The sequence below is a fragment of the Pungitius pungitius genome, chromosome 14 (assembly GCF_949316345.1).
Source record: "Pungitius pungitius chromosome 14, fPunPun2.1, whole genome shotgun sequence".
Classification (NCBI taxonomy): domain Eukaryota; kingdom Metazoa; phylum Chordata; class Actinopteri; order Perciformes; family Gasterosteidae; genus Pungitius; species Pungitius pungitius.
Window position 1 is genome coordinate 9025000 of NC_084913.1, and position 14510 is coordinate 9039509.

The window sequence follows — 14510 nt, forward strand, 5'->3', positions numbered from 1 at the left end:
TGAAGCAGCCACTTACATCAGGGTACTCTTTGACAGGCACAAACAGTTTTTCCTGCAGGTGGACGATGGGTCCCAGAGGCTCCGGCAGCTCCATGGGGTGTCTGTCCACAAGGCCATTTGCTGAGTCGCTGTACATGTCTTTACGCACTCTGTTGATCTCTGAAACACAAAAACATGTACAACTGGGTAAGCAACAGATTGGAAGATCACCAACAAACATTTATTCATTTTATTTGATATATCCCTCTCATGTTGATTTTTAGTTCTGGCCAAAGCCTTATGTAGGCTATGAATCTCAGTTGTGAGAAATAGTAAGAACACTTGATTGCCTCAAGTATTCTTTTCCTTTCATGGACACACAACGGAGTGTGTTTCGAGAGTAAGACAAACTGAAATGTCCATAGTCTGTAAATACTTCACAGCAGAGCACGGGTGCTTCTTAATACCACCAGTGTGCAGCTACCACGACTAAACTCTCTTAATGTGCGAAAGTTATTCTATATGCCAGAGACAAAAGTTAAGCGCTGCATTATTTAAAGGCCATCGTCTTTGCTCTGTGCCTGTTACTCCCCTGTGGCCGTTTCCTAATAGACCAGCCTGTGCGAGCAACGCCTTCAGATCTGATCCCGGTCAGATAAAACTAATGGACCTCTTTCTTACGCACGCCACATTGATGGCTGCCGTACAATTCCACAGAGCAGACAACCGCTGTGCTAAGCAGGCAAAAAAAAAAAATCAGCCAGCATTCATTCAACCTCATGTGTGAGTGTTTCACAGATGAATGCGGATCGACATTTGCAGTTGCAACGCCCAGTAATAGAGGACATACACTGTGTAGCTGCCCATGTGTGCCGGTGCTGTACAAACAGTTGTGCCTTTGCTGAGCAGAAAAGTTAATCAGCAGTAAAGGGCAGGAGAAAAGGGATTCACATCAGCAAAGACGCACACGTTGGTTTCTGTGAAACAGCTGAAAGTGGAAAAAGGAGTGGTGAGGCCTCAAGGAATGACGTGTGGAAGGTGGAGTGGGGTCACGTGTAGGCGCTATTTCCATCCCTCATAAGACTTTGGAGCAGTTGGGAGCTCCATATTAAACCTGAGCTGGGGAAGCTGACACTCAAGGTTCTGAGGTCAGGCAGGCTTTTCTGGGGGCATCTATAGTTAAATTGTAGAATGGGGGAGGGGAGGGTCCAACTTTAATAAACAACGTTTTAAGTCTTAGTCTTTGTTAGTTAGAATAATTATAAGCTCTTACAAATAGCTTTAGCGTACTAACCCATAGCATATATTTTAATCTTATTGCTGCACTACGTTGTCTGTTGTCCATTATTGTTCTGTCTTCCGTCATGCACCAACCGCCAAGTCAAATTCCATGTATGTCTAACATATAATGGCAATAATCGTTTCCTGATTCCTGAACTAAAAATAAGTAAAAAAAGATGAGAAAAGAAGACTATTTAGGCAGCCCTGAAACCACTTTGCAGGGATTTTTTGTTGAGCTGAGAGCTTGTTTCCTCTTGATACCGTCAACAACAGACTGACTAATTTGAGACAGGGGCACACGGAAACAGAGGAGCATACACACAAACATCTGGCCTGCAGCTCTGTGGACAATACCACAGTGCCAGGAGACTTGGCCCACAGCGACTCCTTCTTCAATAATGTGACCTCGGTGCTCAGTGGTCCACAAATACTCCCCCAGGCAGTCCCTAAAGATGAATTCATCTTCATGTTATCTTGCCCAAAAAACAGATTACATCAGTCCTAACCGACACCAGCGGCTTCCACCCACATCCAGGCTTTGCATAAGGCAGAGGGGTTTTGCAGCGACACATGACACAGAAAAGAAGCGGGACAAAATTAAATTAGGAACAGAAAACTAAATATTATTGTGTTTGTCCAAAAGAACCTTGAGTAAAGCAAAAATATGATAGCCAAGTGGTTATGGAGACGATAGGTTAACCACAAGGTCATAAATGTAATCTCTTTAACCCACCCAAGATGCATATGCAAATGTATCCACACTGTAATCCCTCTTAGTTTGCATTTTAAAAAGTGATCACATTGTATGAAAGTGAGATGTCCTTCAGTGCCCGTCTCTTCAAGCAAACATGAATAAAGAGCCATCTAACAGACCGCTGGTGGGTTAAGCCCGTGTGAAGCGACGAGTGAAGAAACGCTGGCCTTCTGCAACTGCAAAAATATCTCTATCTACGTAGAGCTCACAGCAAATAGCAAATGTACTGTGTGCCATTTGCAACCTCCAATTTAGCCAAGAAACACCATCTTTCTGATAGTGAGTTAGAAAAAAAAAAAAAAGTATGCACATGGCTACCCGACAACCACCATCAGCACCCCTCCTCCTAATTCGGTTTCTTCGTGCTGAAATGCCACATTAACATAAGGGGGCCGTGCTGGGCCATCAGTGGAGACGTGTGGCATTTGACAACCACTAATTTCAGCACTGCAAGTCTTTTCTGAAGCGCTGCGCTCATCTACAAAATTGGCCCCTGCTTTGCACAGCCCCCACAAAAAAAGATCATTTGTCTAGCTGTTCACCCGGGGAGTAAGGGACCCCCCACCCCCGTCTCCTCCTCCAGCAGTTACTCAGACGCCTGTGTTTTAAAACCTGGATCAGCAAAGCAGACACAAGACTGCACTTTAGGTCAAAGCTGTCCATTTGCATGTGCAGGGTGGCTGCCCAAGCGGGCACCCACCAGGGTCACTCCGTAGCAGATCAATTATAATAATATCTCGTTTAAGCCTTTTATCCAGATGTCTGGAAGGAAGAAACAAAAATCACCCTTAAGAGTGGAGGAGATATATAGAAAGGCACTCTGCTCGCAATGCTCTCCTCTGCCTCAAAGTAAGTTAACATTTCAGTTTCTTTGCTTTTCTGGTTTTTTTGCAATACGTGCCCCTTTCTTCTCAAACATTCAGCGACAAAAGGAAATGTCACAGGCTGCAGCGGCAGATTCCTCTGTGCTGTCAGCACAAGTAAAAAGACAATTTCTCCTCATCTTACTGTTGATCTTGACAAATGGGCAAAGAGGAGTACCCAAAAGGAAGGATATGGGGAAGGACAATGGCAGTCAGACGGGGTTTGAGAGGCAGCGGGCTGAGGAGCATAATGGAAGAAAGTGCCAAGTTGAGAGCCAATAAACAACAGTGGGCCTATTGAGAGCATCTTAAGTCTGAAAAGATCTTCTTGACCGTGAAAAAAATACTTGAAGAAAAGAACGAGAAAGCAGGTTCCGTGCAGAGGACAGCCGTTAGATTAGTTTGAAGGTAATTAGTTAGTTGGAAGGTAAAGAAAAACTTAGCTACTTGATGTAAGAAGATGCTTGAATATGGACCATGGTACTTAACAATAAACACAAAACACAAAAATCATTTGTGACTAAGTTCAACCTAAAAAAAAAAAAGAGGATAAGACAAAAGCATCAGAGAAAAACTAGTCCATAAAGTGCATCTACTCCTATGAATGAGATATATTCGGCCGCCATCATTCGGCAACAAAGAATATGGGGGCTTTTCATTTATTCAGAGTCCGATGCCAAAAACATGATTAAAGAAGCAGCACTGGCGGAATCAAGGAGATACCAGAGATTTAGTGAGTGAATGGAAGGAGTAAAAAAATAAAATAAAATAGTGAGGAGATACTGTAATCAGGTTCAGGACCGGTGAAGATCATTCAACTAGACCTGCTCCATTAGAACAACGGGAACAAGTCCATTAAGGGTCCAAAGCTAGAACCGTTTTGAAACTGCTTTGGCCTCACCCTGTGGCTCAGAGCAAAACGTCTTCTGACCAGGCAGAGCACATCTGTCAATAAGTGGTGTGAGTGAGTGAAACAGAGACAAACTGATCAGCTTTGCGATACCAAATAAATAAATAAATAAAAGACATAATATCTGGCACCTGACACAGTTCAGGTCGAACACGGATTCGTCTAGAGACAAAATAATCAAAAAGTTCAACTTTGCAGGCACCGACTTAGTTGCACCTGTTAAGGGGGATTCAAAAACAGGGATATTTCAAATCTTTCCATCTTTTTATAAGCGTGAACATTTTTAGATTTCAACCAACCGGCGAAGAGGAGTAGAGACTAGGAAGCCCAGGCAAAATTTAGACTTAAAAATAATATAATAAAATGCAGAAATCACAGATAAAACCTAAATGTGCTGGTGCCCGAGTGAAACAAGACCGAGGCGAGGGACATGCCTTTTCACTTTGGCGACCACAAAGCCCAGGTGCTCATTGCAAACCAACTGATTTGGGTGCGTTTAATGCATTCCTGACCTTAATCCAGGGCACAGACGACTTTATCCAAGACGAACTTCCACTTCAACAGTTTAGAGGGAGGTTGCGGCCGTGCATGTGAACAACAGAGGTTTTTCACAGCATAGAGCAAAAATATAGTGCGCATTGGTGGGATAACAGAGCCATGAAAACGTACACATTTCTGGGTCTCATCGTCAACCCACAGCTGCCTGCCCTCTTAGAGTGCTAATCTTTGATTTAACAGCAGGCCTACATTGTACACCCTATTGATGTTGTTGCACAAACTAGTCTTGTGCGGATAATGAGTATACTGTACAATGCAAAGTTATTTTCGTTCTCACTAGGAAAATACAAGGTTCAGATTTGATTGCAAGCAATTATCGAGCACGGATAAACAATAATAATGCTGTAAATAATCGCAGCACCGGACATGCAGGGTGGATCCGACTGTGGATCAACATTTGTTCAACCCAAGGCATCATTGTGTCTCTGGGAATGGATACATCAAACACACATTTTCGAGAGCATAACACTAACGGTAGTCTACAATACACTTGGGTGCAAAAGTGCTCTCCCCATGGCATCCACCCAGCCTCATCTCGCAGACTCGGGCAATAATGAACAGCATAGGAGTGTTTATTGCTGTGGGTATGTGACTATAGTTAGGCATGGAAAAAAAGTGTTTGCGTCCCCTGCACAAGTGTTTAGGTCACATACGAATAGTTTTGAAATTAAGATGGGGGAAACATTTTTTCTTTTATTGGATTATGTATATTCAAGTCCTTTTTTTCTAAATAACCTGATTGTGTTTCCCCTTAAAGTGTCAGGAAAAGATAAATAGTTCATAAAAAATATTTCAGGAGACCAACATTGAAATGTATTATATTTGCCACAGAAGGAGCACATTGACCATCTTTTTCCATGGGCATTACACTAAAGAAATAGGATCAGCACCATCGTGGACAGGAGGAAAATAAAGTTACAGGGATCCACAACATTTTTAATGTACAGACAACCTTGGAATAGCAATAACTCATTAATTCATTAATTTTAAACTGCGAAAAACAGGCATTATAGTGACTGGTACACACAGCGCCTGAACCCTGACGTAATGTGGATGTAAGTGCTGGGACCCAAGGGCTCAGGGGTCTAAAAGGCTCCACGCGGTAATGACGGTGTGGATTGCTGGCAGCTGGAGGGAGAGATTTATGTGGTGTATCAGGGGATTTTCCTACAGTAGGGTGGGTAAAAATCTCCAGCGTCAGGTCTTTAAGTAAATAGCCCACTAAATAAACGACTAGCATAACAAGGTTTCAGGATGCCATGTTCCCCGAGTCAGGTGAGAATATATTGAATTACAGAAGAAAAGCTTGCATGCACACATGCTTACTCATCTCATGGGTAAAAAGGAAGTCATTGAGGAGCTGTACTTTCATCCAAGTGGGGAACGAACAGTTGACGCTTTCTACACCCGCAAAATGCTTACACAAGGAGTCTCTTTGAAGCTATACGCTGCAGTGCGTTGCCGTTCTATCCCAGTCGACTAGCTCCTCAATAGCAGCTGTAGTAGCTGGGCTAATGACCAGAGGCTGGTGCATGGTTCTGCAGCTGCGTCTTTACGCGCCGTTGTGTCGATGGACTCGTTTCAATTCATGGTTCTAAAAAGGATTCTGCCTGTTGCAAAGCAATTCACCGCCAGGACACTAGGTGGAGTAAAGTTTTTTTGTCAAAGACGACAGAGAATGACGTCTTTGTGTGGGGAAGTCGTAGATTTATTTTATTTTTTATGTGTGGGCCCTACCACGATAGGGACACATGAAAAGCAGAGCTTTTTTTGTTTTTCGGGACACACATTTGTCCCGTACTTTCCTCCACAACTTTGTACAGCCCTCAACCAGCAAGTGGTCATATTTTCGTATTTTTTCCGACAAAAGCTTTTCAATCTGATAAGCTCTTTCTTTTAAAAATGCAGATGTTATGCTATGAAACCAGAAATGTGAGACTCCGGAAAGGATGTAGTTAGCAGAACAATCAGAGCCTTGCGGGCAGCGGTGAGGCTTGCGTAGCTTTTGACGCTAGTCTAGAAGAATTGGTCAACGCATGCAAACACACAAGCATGCAACAGGCACGCAAGGGGCTTTTGCATGTCCTTGCGTTTCTCTGAAAACACAGAACCATAAACTAGGCTTTAGTTGGCGAGGCTCTCTTGAGTGTGATGCCACAAAAAATAGCTACGCAGAAGGAAGAGAGGAAATTCTGCTAAACAAATGCAGCAGCAAACGAGGAAATAGCGCAATATCTCTTTAACTTTCTGCCCAGACAGAAGCACAGATTGCCCTTCATTCCACATCAGCCCAGCATTCTCCCTCGGATTTAATCATTTTACACTGATGGCTGACAGCAGTAGTTTGTAAAACCCAAACAAAAATGGGAATATTACCTCCTCTACCTTCTAAAAACACATTGACATGTTTTTAGCAATTTGATAATTTAAATTGTTTTCAGCAGTCCGTCAATCAAACCAGAGGTTTAACTAATTTCTTGCTCTCCCGCTCACATCAGAAGAGGCATCAGACACACGTTACCTACCTATTCCAGCCAAACCCTTGAGAATATGTGAATGATAGCGTGGAATGTGTAGGTGTCGCGATGGGCAAGACAAGCCATCAGCAAAGCCATCAATCATAACTAGTGATCAATGCAATGTTGGGTAGGGAAGAAGCACCAAGCTAAATGAGTCTTTCTGCGTCTGCTGGCAGCAACAGTGACGGTGTGCTATTGGAGTGAGTCCTAGCACGTTAGCTTGGTGATTAAACAAAGCAAACACACAGAGCAGACAATGAGGCAGACATCTACATGCCAGCAGTCTATAGAATGGTAAAAATGGAGAATTAAGAATTAAACCTATTTCCACATTCACTGTTTTTTCCTTCTTAATTTGCAACAAAACCAATGTGACACTGCAAAGGAAACATGTTAATACCTTGGAAAAGGCAGGAATCAGGATTTGGGCATTAAAATAGTAATGCATTATCAGAATTGTTTTCAAAATGTTTTGGCAAAAAAGGATTTCCCACCATTTTTTTGAATAAATAAGTGAAGCAGAAACCCATTCCAAAGTTAAATGTGAATTGCGTGGTGGAGATAGTATCTGCAGAGCTATTAAGAGCTCAGACTAAAATTAGAATAAGGGATCATCACACTTGATGATGTGGAACTGCTTTATGGGACTGTGTGCTGGCGGGGGCACGCTAGCAGCTCAATGAGCCATAGGAGTGCCAGTTTTGTGCACTTAGTGGGGTCTACCACAGTGAGGCGAAACTGGTAGGGAGGGTTGGCTCAATACAGAGCCATAATGGCTTACTCTTAATGGTTGCCCCAAGGGGCCAACGTTCATTACTCTCTGCGTGGGGGACTTGAACGGGATCTCGGGGTGAGAGTGCGTGCACGCTCGCACACAAAGCTTAAACTTTGGGGAGGCCCCGTGAGGCACACGAGCAGGATGGAAGGATATAGAAACGGTTTTCTTTCCTTCATAGCCGGGAACATTTTTTAAAAAGTATTCCTTACAGGGAGCACTGGGTAGTGCAAGTACCGGTAGTATAAAGCTTCTTGCGATGGTTTGATATTCTTGCCAATTTATTTATTTAACGATATATCCTGATTTCTGTGCTAATGCTTCCTCTCCCTCCTCAGCTCACCTTAAAAAGAAGCCCTGTAGTTGTGCTCAGCTGAAACTGCCAACCTCAAGAGAGGTTAAGCTACAATACAAGGGACGAACACCACCTTTCGCTTCCATGATGTACAACGTGTGGATCCATCAGTACTACATGTGTACTGCAGTAGTCAAAACTGGTGAATTAATTAGTATAAAAACACACACAACACTCAAAAAGCATGGGCACAAATAGCCCAGCAGATCGTTGTTGTTTTTTCTGCATCTCGGGGGGATCTCATTGCAGACTTTACACTGACAGTAAAATCAGGCAGACAAACAAAAGAACCACCTGAGTGCTGCACAATGCTCCTCAGGAATCCCTACCGCTCTTTGCTTTAACCCATTTAACTCTACTTTCATTGTTTTGGGGAGGATGTAGACACACACACAAAACTTAGACATCTAGAAATACTTTGGTTTCATCCACTAAGGCCCCAGGCACACACACACACACACACACACACACTAAAATAAAGCACAGGATGCATGCAAGATGTGAGCGAACGAGATAAGGACAGGGAAGAATGGCAGGATGAAGGGTCAGGATGCATTCAAATGGGAAGTGTGTTGGTGGATAGGAAGAGCCGTCCCTGACCCCATTTTGCGCCGACTGTTGCTGGGGCGCATACCCTTGCCCCCTTTTCCACTGCCCAGAGGAGCCCGAAAACATCAGCGTTTCCCGTAAATAAAAGTGTTGTGAGACTATTCATACAGTATTATTTATCTATTAAACACACTAATAGTGTCTACCCGACACTCACCTGGCGACTCCTATATTACAACAATGGCAGGAAACGCTCCAGCTGTCAGATGAGGAAATCGGACAGGAAGAGGGAGGAGGGAAAGGCTCGGACTATCAATGTGACTGAAGAAGATATCCTGCTCAGTGCTTCCTGTCCCCAGTCCTGTAACTAAGGAGACCACAGCGCTCAACTAACAAGGAAGAATGGAGAAAGGCCAATATGTTACAGTCCCACCCCATCAAAAAGAAGATTGTTTCTGTGATTCAACCCATATCTTTGTCCTCTGTAAGCAAATTTACCTGTGTCAAAAATAATCTCAGACTAAATCCACAGGGAATACTTGTGCTTTTGGGCAGATTATAAAGTCTACGACAGAGCACCAAATAGTCAACGTGTAAGGAACGCTACAGGAGATGGTTTCATCGTAGTTAAACATTGTTTAACTTAAAAACATGATATCTTTACATCTACTGGGACTCTGGGAGTGATTTTTGTCAAGGAACAGATGGAAGCAGTAGGAGCCTGCCATAAGTTTGGTTCTGCGAATGTCAACAAACCAATTGAAAAAAAAAAAAAATAGAAATGTTTCAAATGTCTTATGTAGGTGGAGGAGTGACATGATGAAAAAAAAACATTCTGTTGCCTCTCTCAATCACAGGAATACGGTCACTTGATTTGACTAACTAAATGCCACAAAACAGACAAGACACGCAAGGAAACATTACTGCAAATTTCAAGCTAATATACTTCAATCCAGTTTTCTGTGACAGCCTGTCAGTTGTCCACAAGGTCACCTGTTCAAAGAGCAAATGTGACCTGAATCAACAGTGTTCTTGATGAAAATGACAAAGTTGGTTCCCACAACAACTCAACTTGATTTCAAAGAAACCATAAATAAAAACGTTCTTAGAAAAATAATAATAATAATCTTAGAATATTATGATCAATCTTATTTGCTTTCTTTGGCAGCTGCAGCTCCATTTGGAGAACTTTATGGATTCCTTTTCTTTATTTGTAATAGTGTGTTTTTATTTGTGTGATTTTGACATTGATTTGCCTTCATACACTATGGTTACACCGACGCGGCGTGAAGATAAAATAATTAAAAAGTGCCACAAGCACTATCCTTTAAAACGTTAAAGACTTCTCTCTAGACCAGTATCAAAAAACTGCTACATTTTGGGTTTAGGAGTTGTCCTGTAATAATGAATTGAGAAATGTTTTGTAAGTGATTTTGTAGTGATTAGAGTTGACAGGGATGGACTCAAGGCAAACCAGTTTTGAGCCAGGGTTGACTCAATGCAGAAAAGCCATGAATTATAAAACATAGGAAGGCAAACAGGTTCACAAAGTGGATGCATGCGTGTGTCAGCTGTTTTTGAACAGGCCTGCTGGGGCTTGTATATAGTATCTAGGTCTAAATCCAAAAGTCAGTCTCAGGGTGTACAAACTCACGCCACAGCTGTTGTGTCTCTGTGTCGGTGCTTTACAACCTCACACACTATTTTTTTCAGGATCTGAATCAAATTAATTCAAATGCCTGCTCTTGCACCATACAAATTTTGTTGAATATCAACAAGTTCCTGGTGCACATCTATGAATGCTGTATAGGCAAGTTCAACCAGTACAGATTCCTTCTCCGTGAAGAATAAAGAGACGTGGCACTGGTTAGAGCCGGAACAACTGTTGAAGTCTGATGCGCTATTAGTTGTTCTTTTTGCTGCTTTTTAACTGCCTGTTTTGGTCTGGTTGTCTGATCCTGGAGCTCTTGCAGTTGATCCGGTTTGTCTGCCAAGTAATGTTGAAGGTACCATTAATTTAAAAAAAAGTACACACACACACACACACACACACAACCGCATCAGAGTATCACAAAGAAGAGAGAAAAAGAAAACCAACTGTCACTAAGCAAGCTTAAGCCTTTAAACATTAATCTGCCTCAGTGCCCCACTGCACGTGGGTGTGAGGGCAGAAGGTGACATATTATGCCGTTTTACCACAAGTGGATATAGTTCGTTGTGGTCTGAAAAAAATGTCTAAAACATATTTTGGTCAAAATACCACAAGAGCCTGCCTAGAACAGCTCTGCTTAAAACGGTGTCTTAATGTCAATGCCCCTGCACCATCCACCCTCCTCTGTGGTTTGAACCTTCTTTGGCTCCCAGTCTTGCAACCATATCACTTTGAACCACAGTCAGACCCTGAACAAGAAGAGGTTCCTGAACAAGTTCCACAATTTGGGATTTGACAAGATGTATATAAATGATTTGCACAAACCCACAGCTTTTTGACGATTCTAGCAGGGACATGGTCTTTAGTGTTTCGCCTACCATATTAACAGTGAGCAGCCAAACTACAACTTGTGGTGTAAAAATAAATTCTGCTGCGTGCCAAAGAGCAACAGCAGTTGTCACGGCTATACACCAGTATGACGGTATGTAAAAAAACTCTTGCTCTAAGGAAATCTGATACCGGTATACTGGTCAAAACGGTACAGCGTAATACGGGCTTGGTAGACAGGCCTGACGAAATCAATATATTAAATTATTAGACCATATATGAAATGAGCACAATAACTTTTGATGCTGCAATTCCTATTATATAAATCTTACCAAAATTTTAGTCTCACGTTTCCTGTGTCCTCTTTTTTTTTTTTTTTTTTTTTTTTGTCAAACCGGAGCCTGGGCCCTGGCCCTGCGTTCCTCCCGAGGCGGCCGATTGGTATTTGTTCCTCAAAACAAATTTTGGTGCCATAATCTGACAACTAAAAGTTGTTATTGTGACAGCAGTGATGGTAGACATACCGGACAGCCACATTAGCGTAGAAGACCTATCAAAGTGTCATTGTCTTAATATGTCCTCTTTAACAAATCTCCAAGAGCATAAAAGTGTGTAAAAGTACAGGCAGCCGGTGCAGGCATGTTGTTCTCTACCAACCAGTGTTTGAGCCGGGAGTGATTGAGCAGATTTGAGTAAATACTGGGGTCATGAGCACAGACAGTGAGAGCTACACTGATGCAAACAGACAGACCACGTAGCAGGCCTTTAATGTCACCACTGGTCCTCTCATGAAAGAGGCAATGTGGCCCCAAGGCTGCATTTTTGCCTCACATACGAGTATAGAGAGCTACAATAGACAAAACAAATGGAAGAATAGAGCGGCTGAAGAAAAATCCAGGAAAACTGGAGATAATAAAAGAGAAAAGCATTGGAGTCACTCTGCTCAAATAAATAGTAAACAAAAAAAGGAAAAATTGGTCATCCCTCAGGGGAAATGGACAGTGGAATGGAGTTTTTTGTCAACACTGACAATGAAAGATGGAAAAATAAAAACAGATGAAGGTGCACATACATTGTTAAGACATGAAGGCAGCGTTAAGTGGGAGAAGGCAAAGCAAACTCACACACAGGACTTTATGTATGGTGATGAGGGAGGAGGAGATATGACCACAATCTATTTCATCAAAAGGGTCAGATGTGCAATAAAAACAGGTTGCAGAAAGAACTCCCTTCACTAATAGACAAAATTCTTGTCAGACAAATACACAAGAAAGTAAACCAGCGGTGGAGAGAAGAAGGGGGGACAACAGGGAAGGGGAGAGAGCGATTAAAGGGGACAGAAGGAGACAAGTCCATATCCTGACAGACTATTCTTCACCTTAAAGGTGTCAACAGCAGCTGGTGCCACGGCACCTTCCTCATACCCACACCTGTCAGCCCTTCCGTGTGCATCATCACGTAATTCATCTCGCGCTGCCGTTAACCCCTGAAGGACCGTGAAGCTTTACAATAAATTATTTGATTACCCACACACTGCAAGCGATTCGATCAGACCGATATCCAATCCAAAATGTTCATGGCAATTTTATTCAAATGACTCGTGTTCTGGAAGGTCCCGTGAGAAAACCTCTACATGCCAGACAGGAGGGAGCGGCTGTAGTCTTATCCAATATGACAACGAAGCAACACCCTGGAAGTTGTTTGCGGGCAACATTCATATGTAATGACACAATGCTGTCTGCAGCAGTACCATCTATCAGGTTATATTCAGGAGATTAGTTAGTAGTCTTGTGGCCTGCAAAAAGGAATGTATCTGCGCACACAATTTCCCATCTGTGAGCCATGTTGCTGTGAGCTAGCTGCCACAGTCTATTACAAATTGATCCGATTCAGACTTCTCAGGTCGTAGGTGCATTCCAAATTGAATCCCCTGTAATCAGGTCACAGTCAGGATGAAGGGGGGAAATGTCAAGTATTGGGTAATTACAATGTTTAGCATATCAGGCGGGATATAGGAAATGTGGAGGAAATGAATTGGTCCCCGATTAGGATATGGTTATCCAGCCACACACAAACACCAAATTTATGTTTACATCATGTACGACATTGATCACAGCCGTTTCCAACATGTCTCCACTATTACCATAAAACTAAGTACACACTAAATAGTTTGGAGGGTCTTGGTTTGCGTCACACTCCACATCACTAGTCAGCATTGCAAAGAATTGTACATGCAGCCACCATAATAAACCCAGAGACAAATGCAAATTGTTTAAAAATGCATAGCAACGTAGCGGCCTAGTTCTCCAGCACTTGAAGGCACACTTTTTTTGGAAACTGTTAGGATCGACCCAGTGTGTCAGTCTGGCCCATTAAAGCACAAAAAGCCATTGTGCATCATTAGGTGAGGGGGAGGAATGGAGGGACAGAGGGGTGGAGTGTGGCGCCCAGGGAGGGGTCAGCGACCTCCCTCACAACCAACCAAATGACCTCATTCACAGCACATAGGAATCCTCTGTGTCCCACAACTGTTCTTTATCACATTCACCATCCTCCTCTCTCTGCCGCCTTGCACGCCTTTTTACTTTCAGCGAACACAATCGGTCAACTGAGAAGGGACGAGGCTCACGCTTACCAACCCTTTCATACACCCGGCGCATTCTGTCCAGCCAGTTATCTGTTGGGTTCTTTTTCTTTTTAAAAATGCCAGTCTTTCTATGCCACACATGGCGCTGAAGAGATACTTTGTTTGACCAATTAAAGTCTAATCATACAAAAGTCACCATTGTGTCTGCTCTGTAATCTCTTCCAAGCCACTGAACTGATAAGGACAGACAGACCTAAGCCGACCGCTCGCAAAACTTTCACTAGCAGTTTTACAACTCTGACTTTTCATGTGCGCCTACGATCAGTTTGGCTTGAATGCGTAGAACGTGGGCATTTATCATGCTAGGCAAGTTCATGTGTCATTTCAGCCCACAAGACTGACGTGGCAGACGGCCACGGATCAAAAGGTAGGCCAGTTGGTCCTAAGCTTCATTCATAACGCTGACAATTCACAGAAAACATTTGAACGCAGGCCTTTTTGCACGCCGTTTAAGTAGCTTTTAACCCAGAATTTTAAAGAAAGAAAAAAATTCTAGTTATGTAGAATTGGAGTGAACCCCATGTTTGGCACAATATCATGGGAGTTGAAAAGAGTGACATGGGTTATTGTACCGCGTGGACTACTTGCTGAGAGTCAGGGAGGCAGCTGAGACTGGTTAAGACTGGAGTTCCCTGGGCTTCCTTTTTAATGGCAGACACCTACAAAATGATCTAACTACAACACAGTCTGCTGAGGGACAAGTAAATTATTCATCTTTGATTTATTGGCCAGTCGGCAACTAAACCAAGGTAAAGGCTGCAAACCACAGGCATCCTGCATCCACTGGGGGGCTTTAAAGAGGAGGATGGGGCTGGGGAAACCTCTTGGACTAGACAATTTG

General features: G+C 42.9%; 1 protein-coding gene across 6 annotated transcripts in view; it reads right to left on the reverse strand.

Annotated features, from left to right (window-relative positions):
• qkia (QKI, KH domain containing, RNA binding a) overlaps window positions 1-14510 on the reverse strand; it is a 62828-nt gene that overhangs the window by 41911 nt on the left and 6407 nt on the right. For all 6 annotated transcript variants that reach the window (XM_037486568.2, XM_037486571.2, XM_037486567.2 and 3 more), the window contains exon 2: window positions 17-159. In XM_037486568.2, the coding sequence (XP_037342465.1) occupies window positions 17-159 (143 nt within the window). The remainder of the gene's footprint in view (window positions 1-16; window positions 160-14510) is intronic.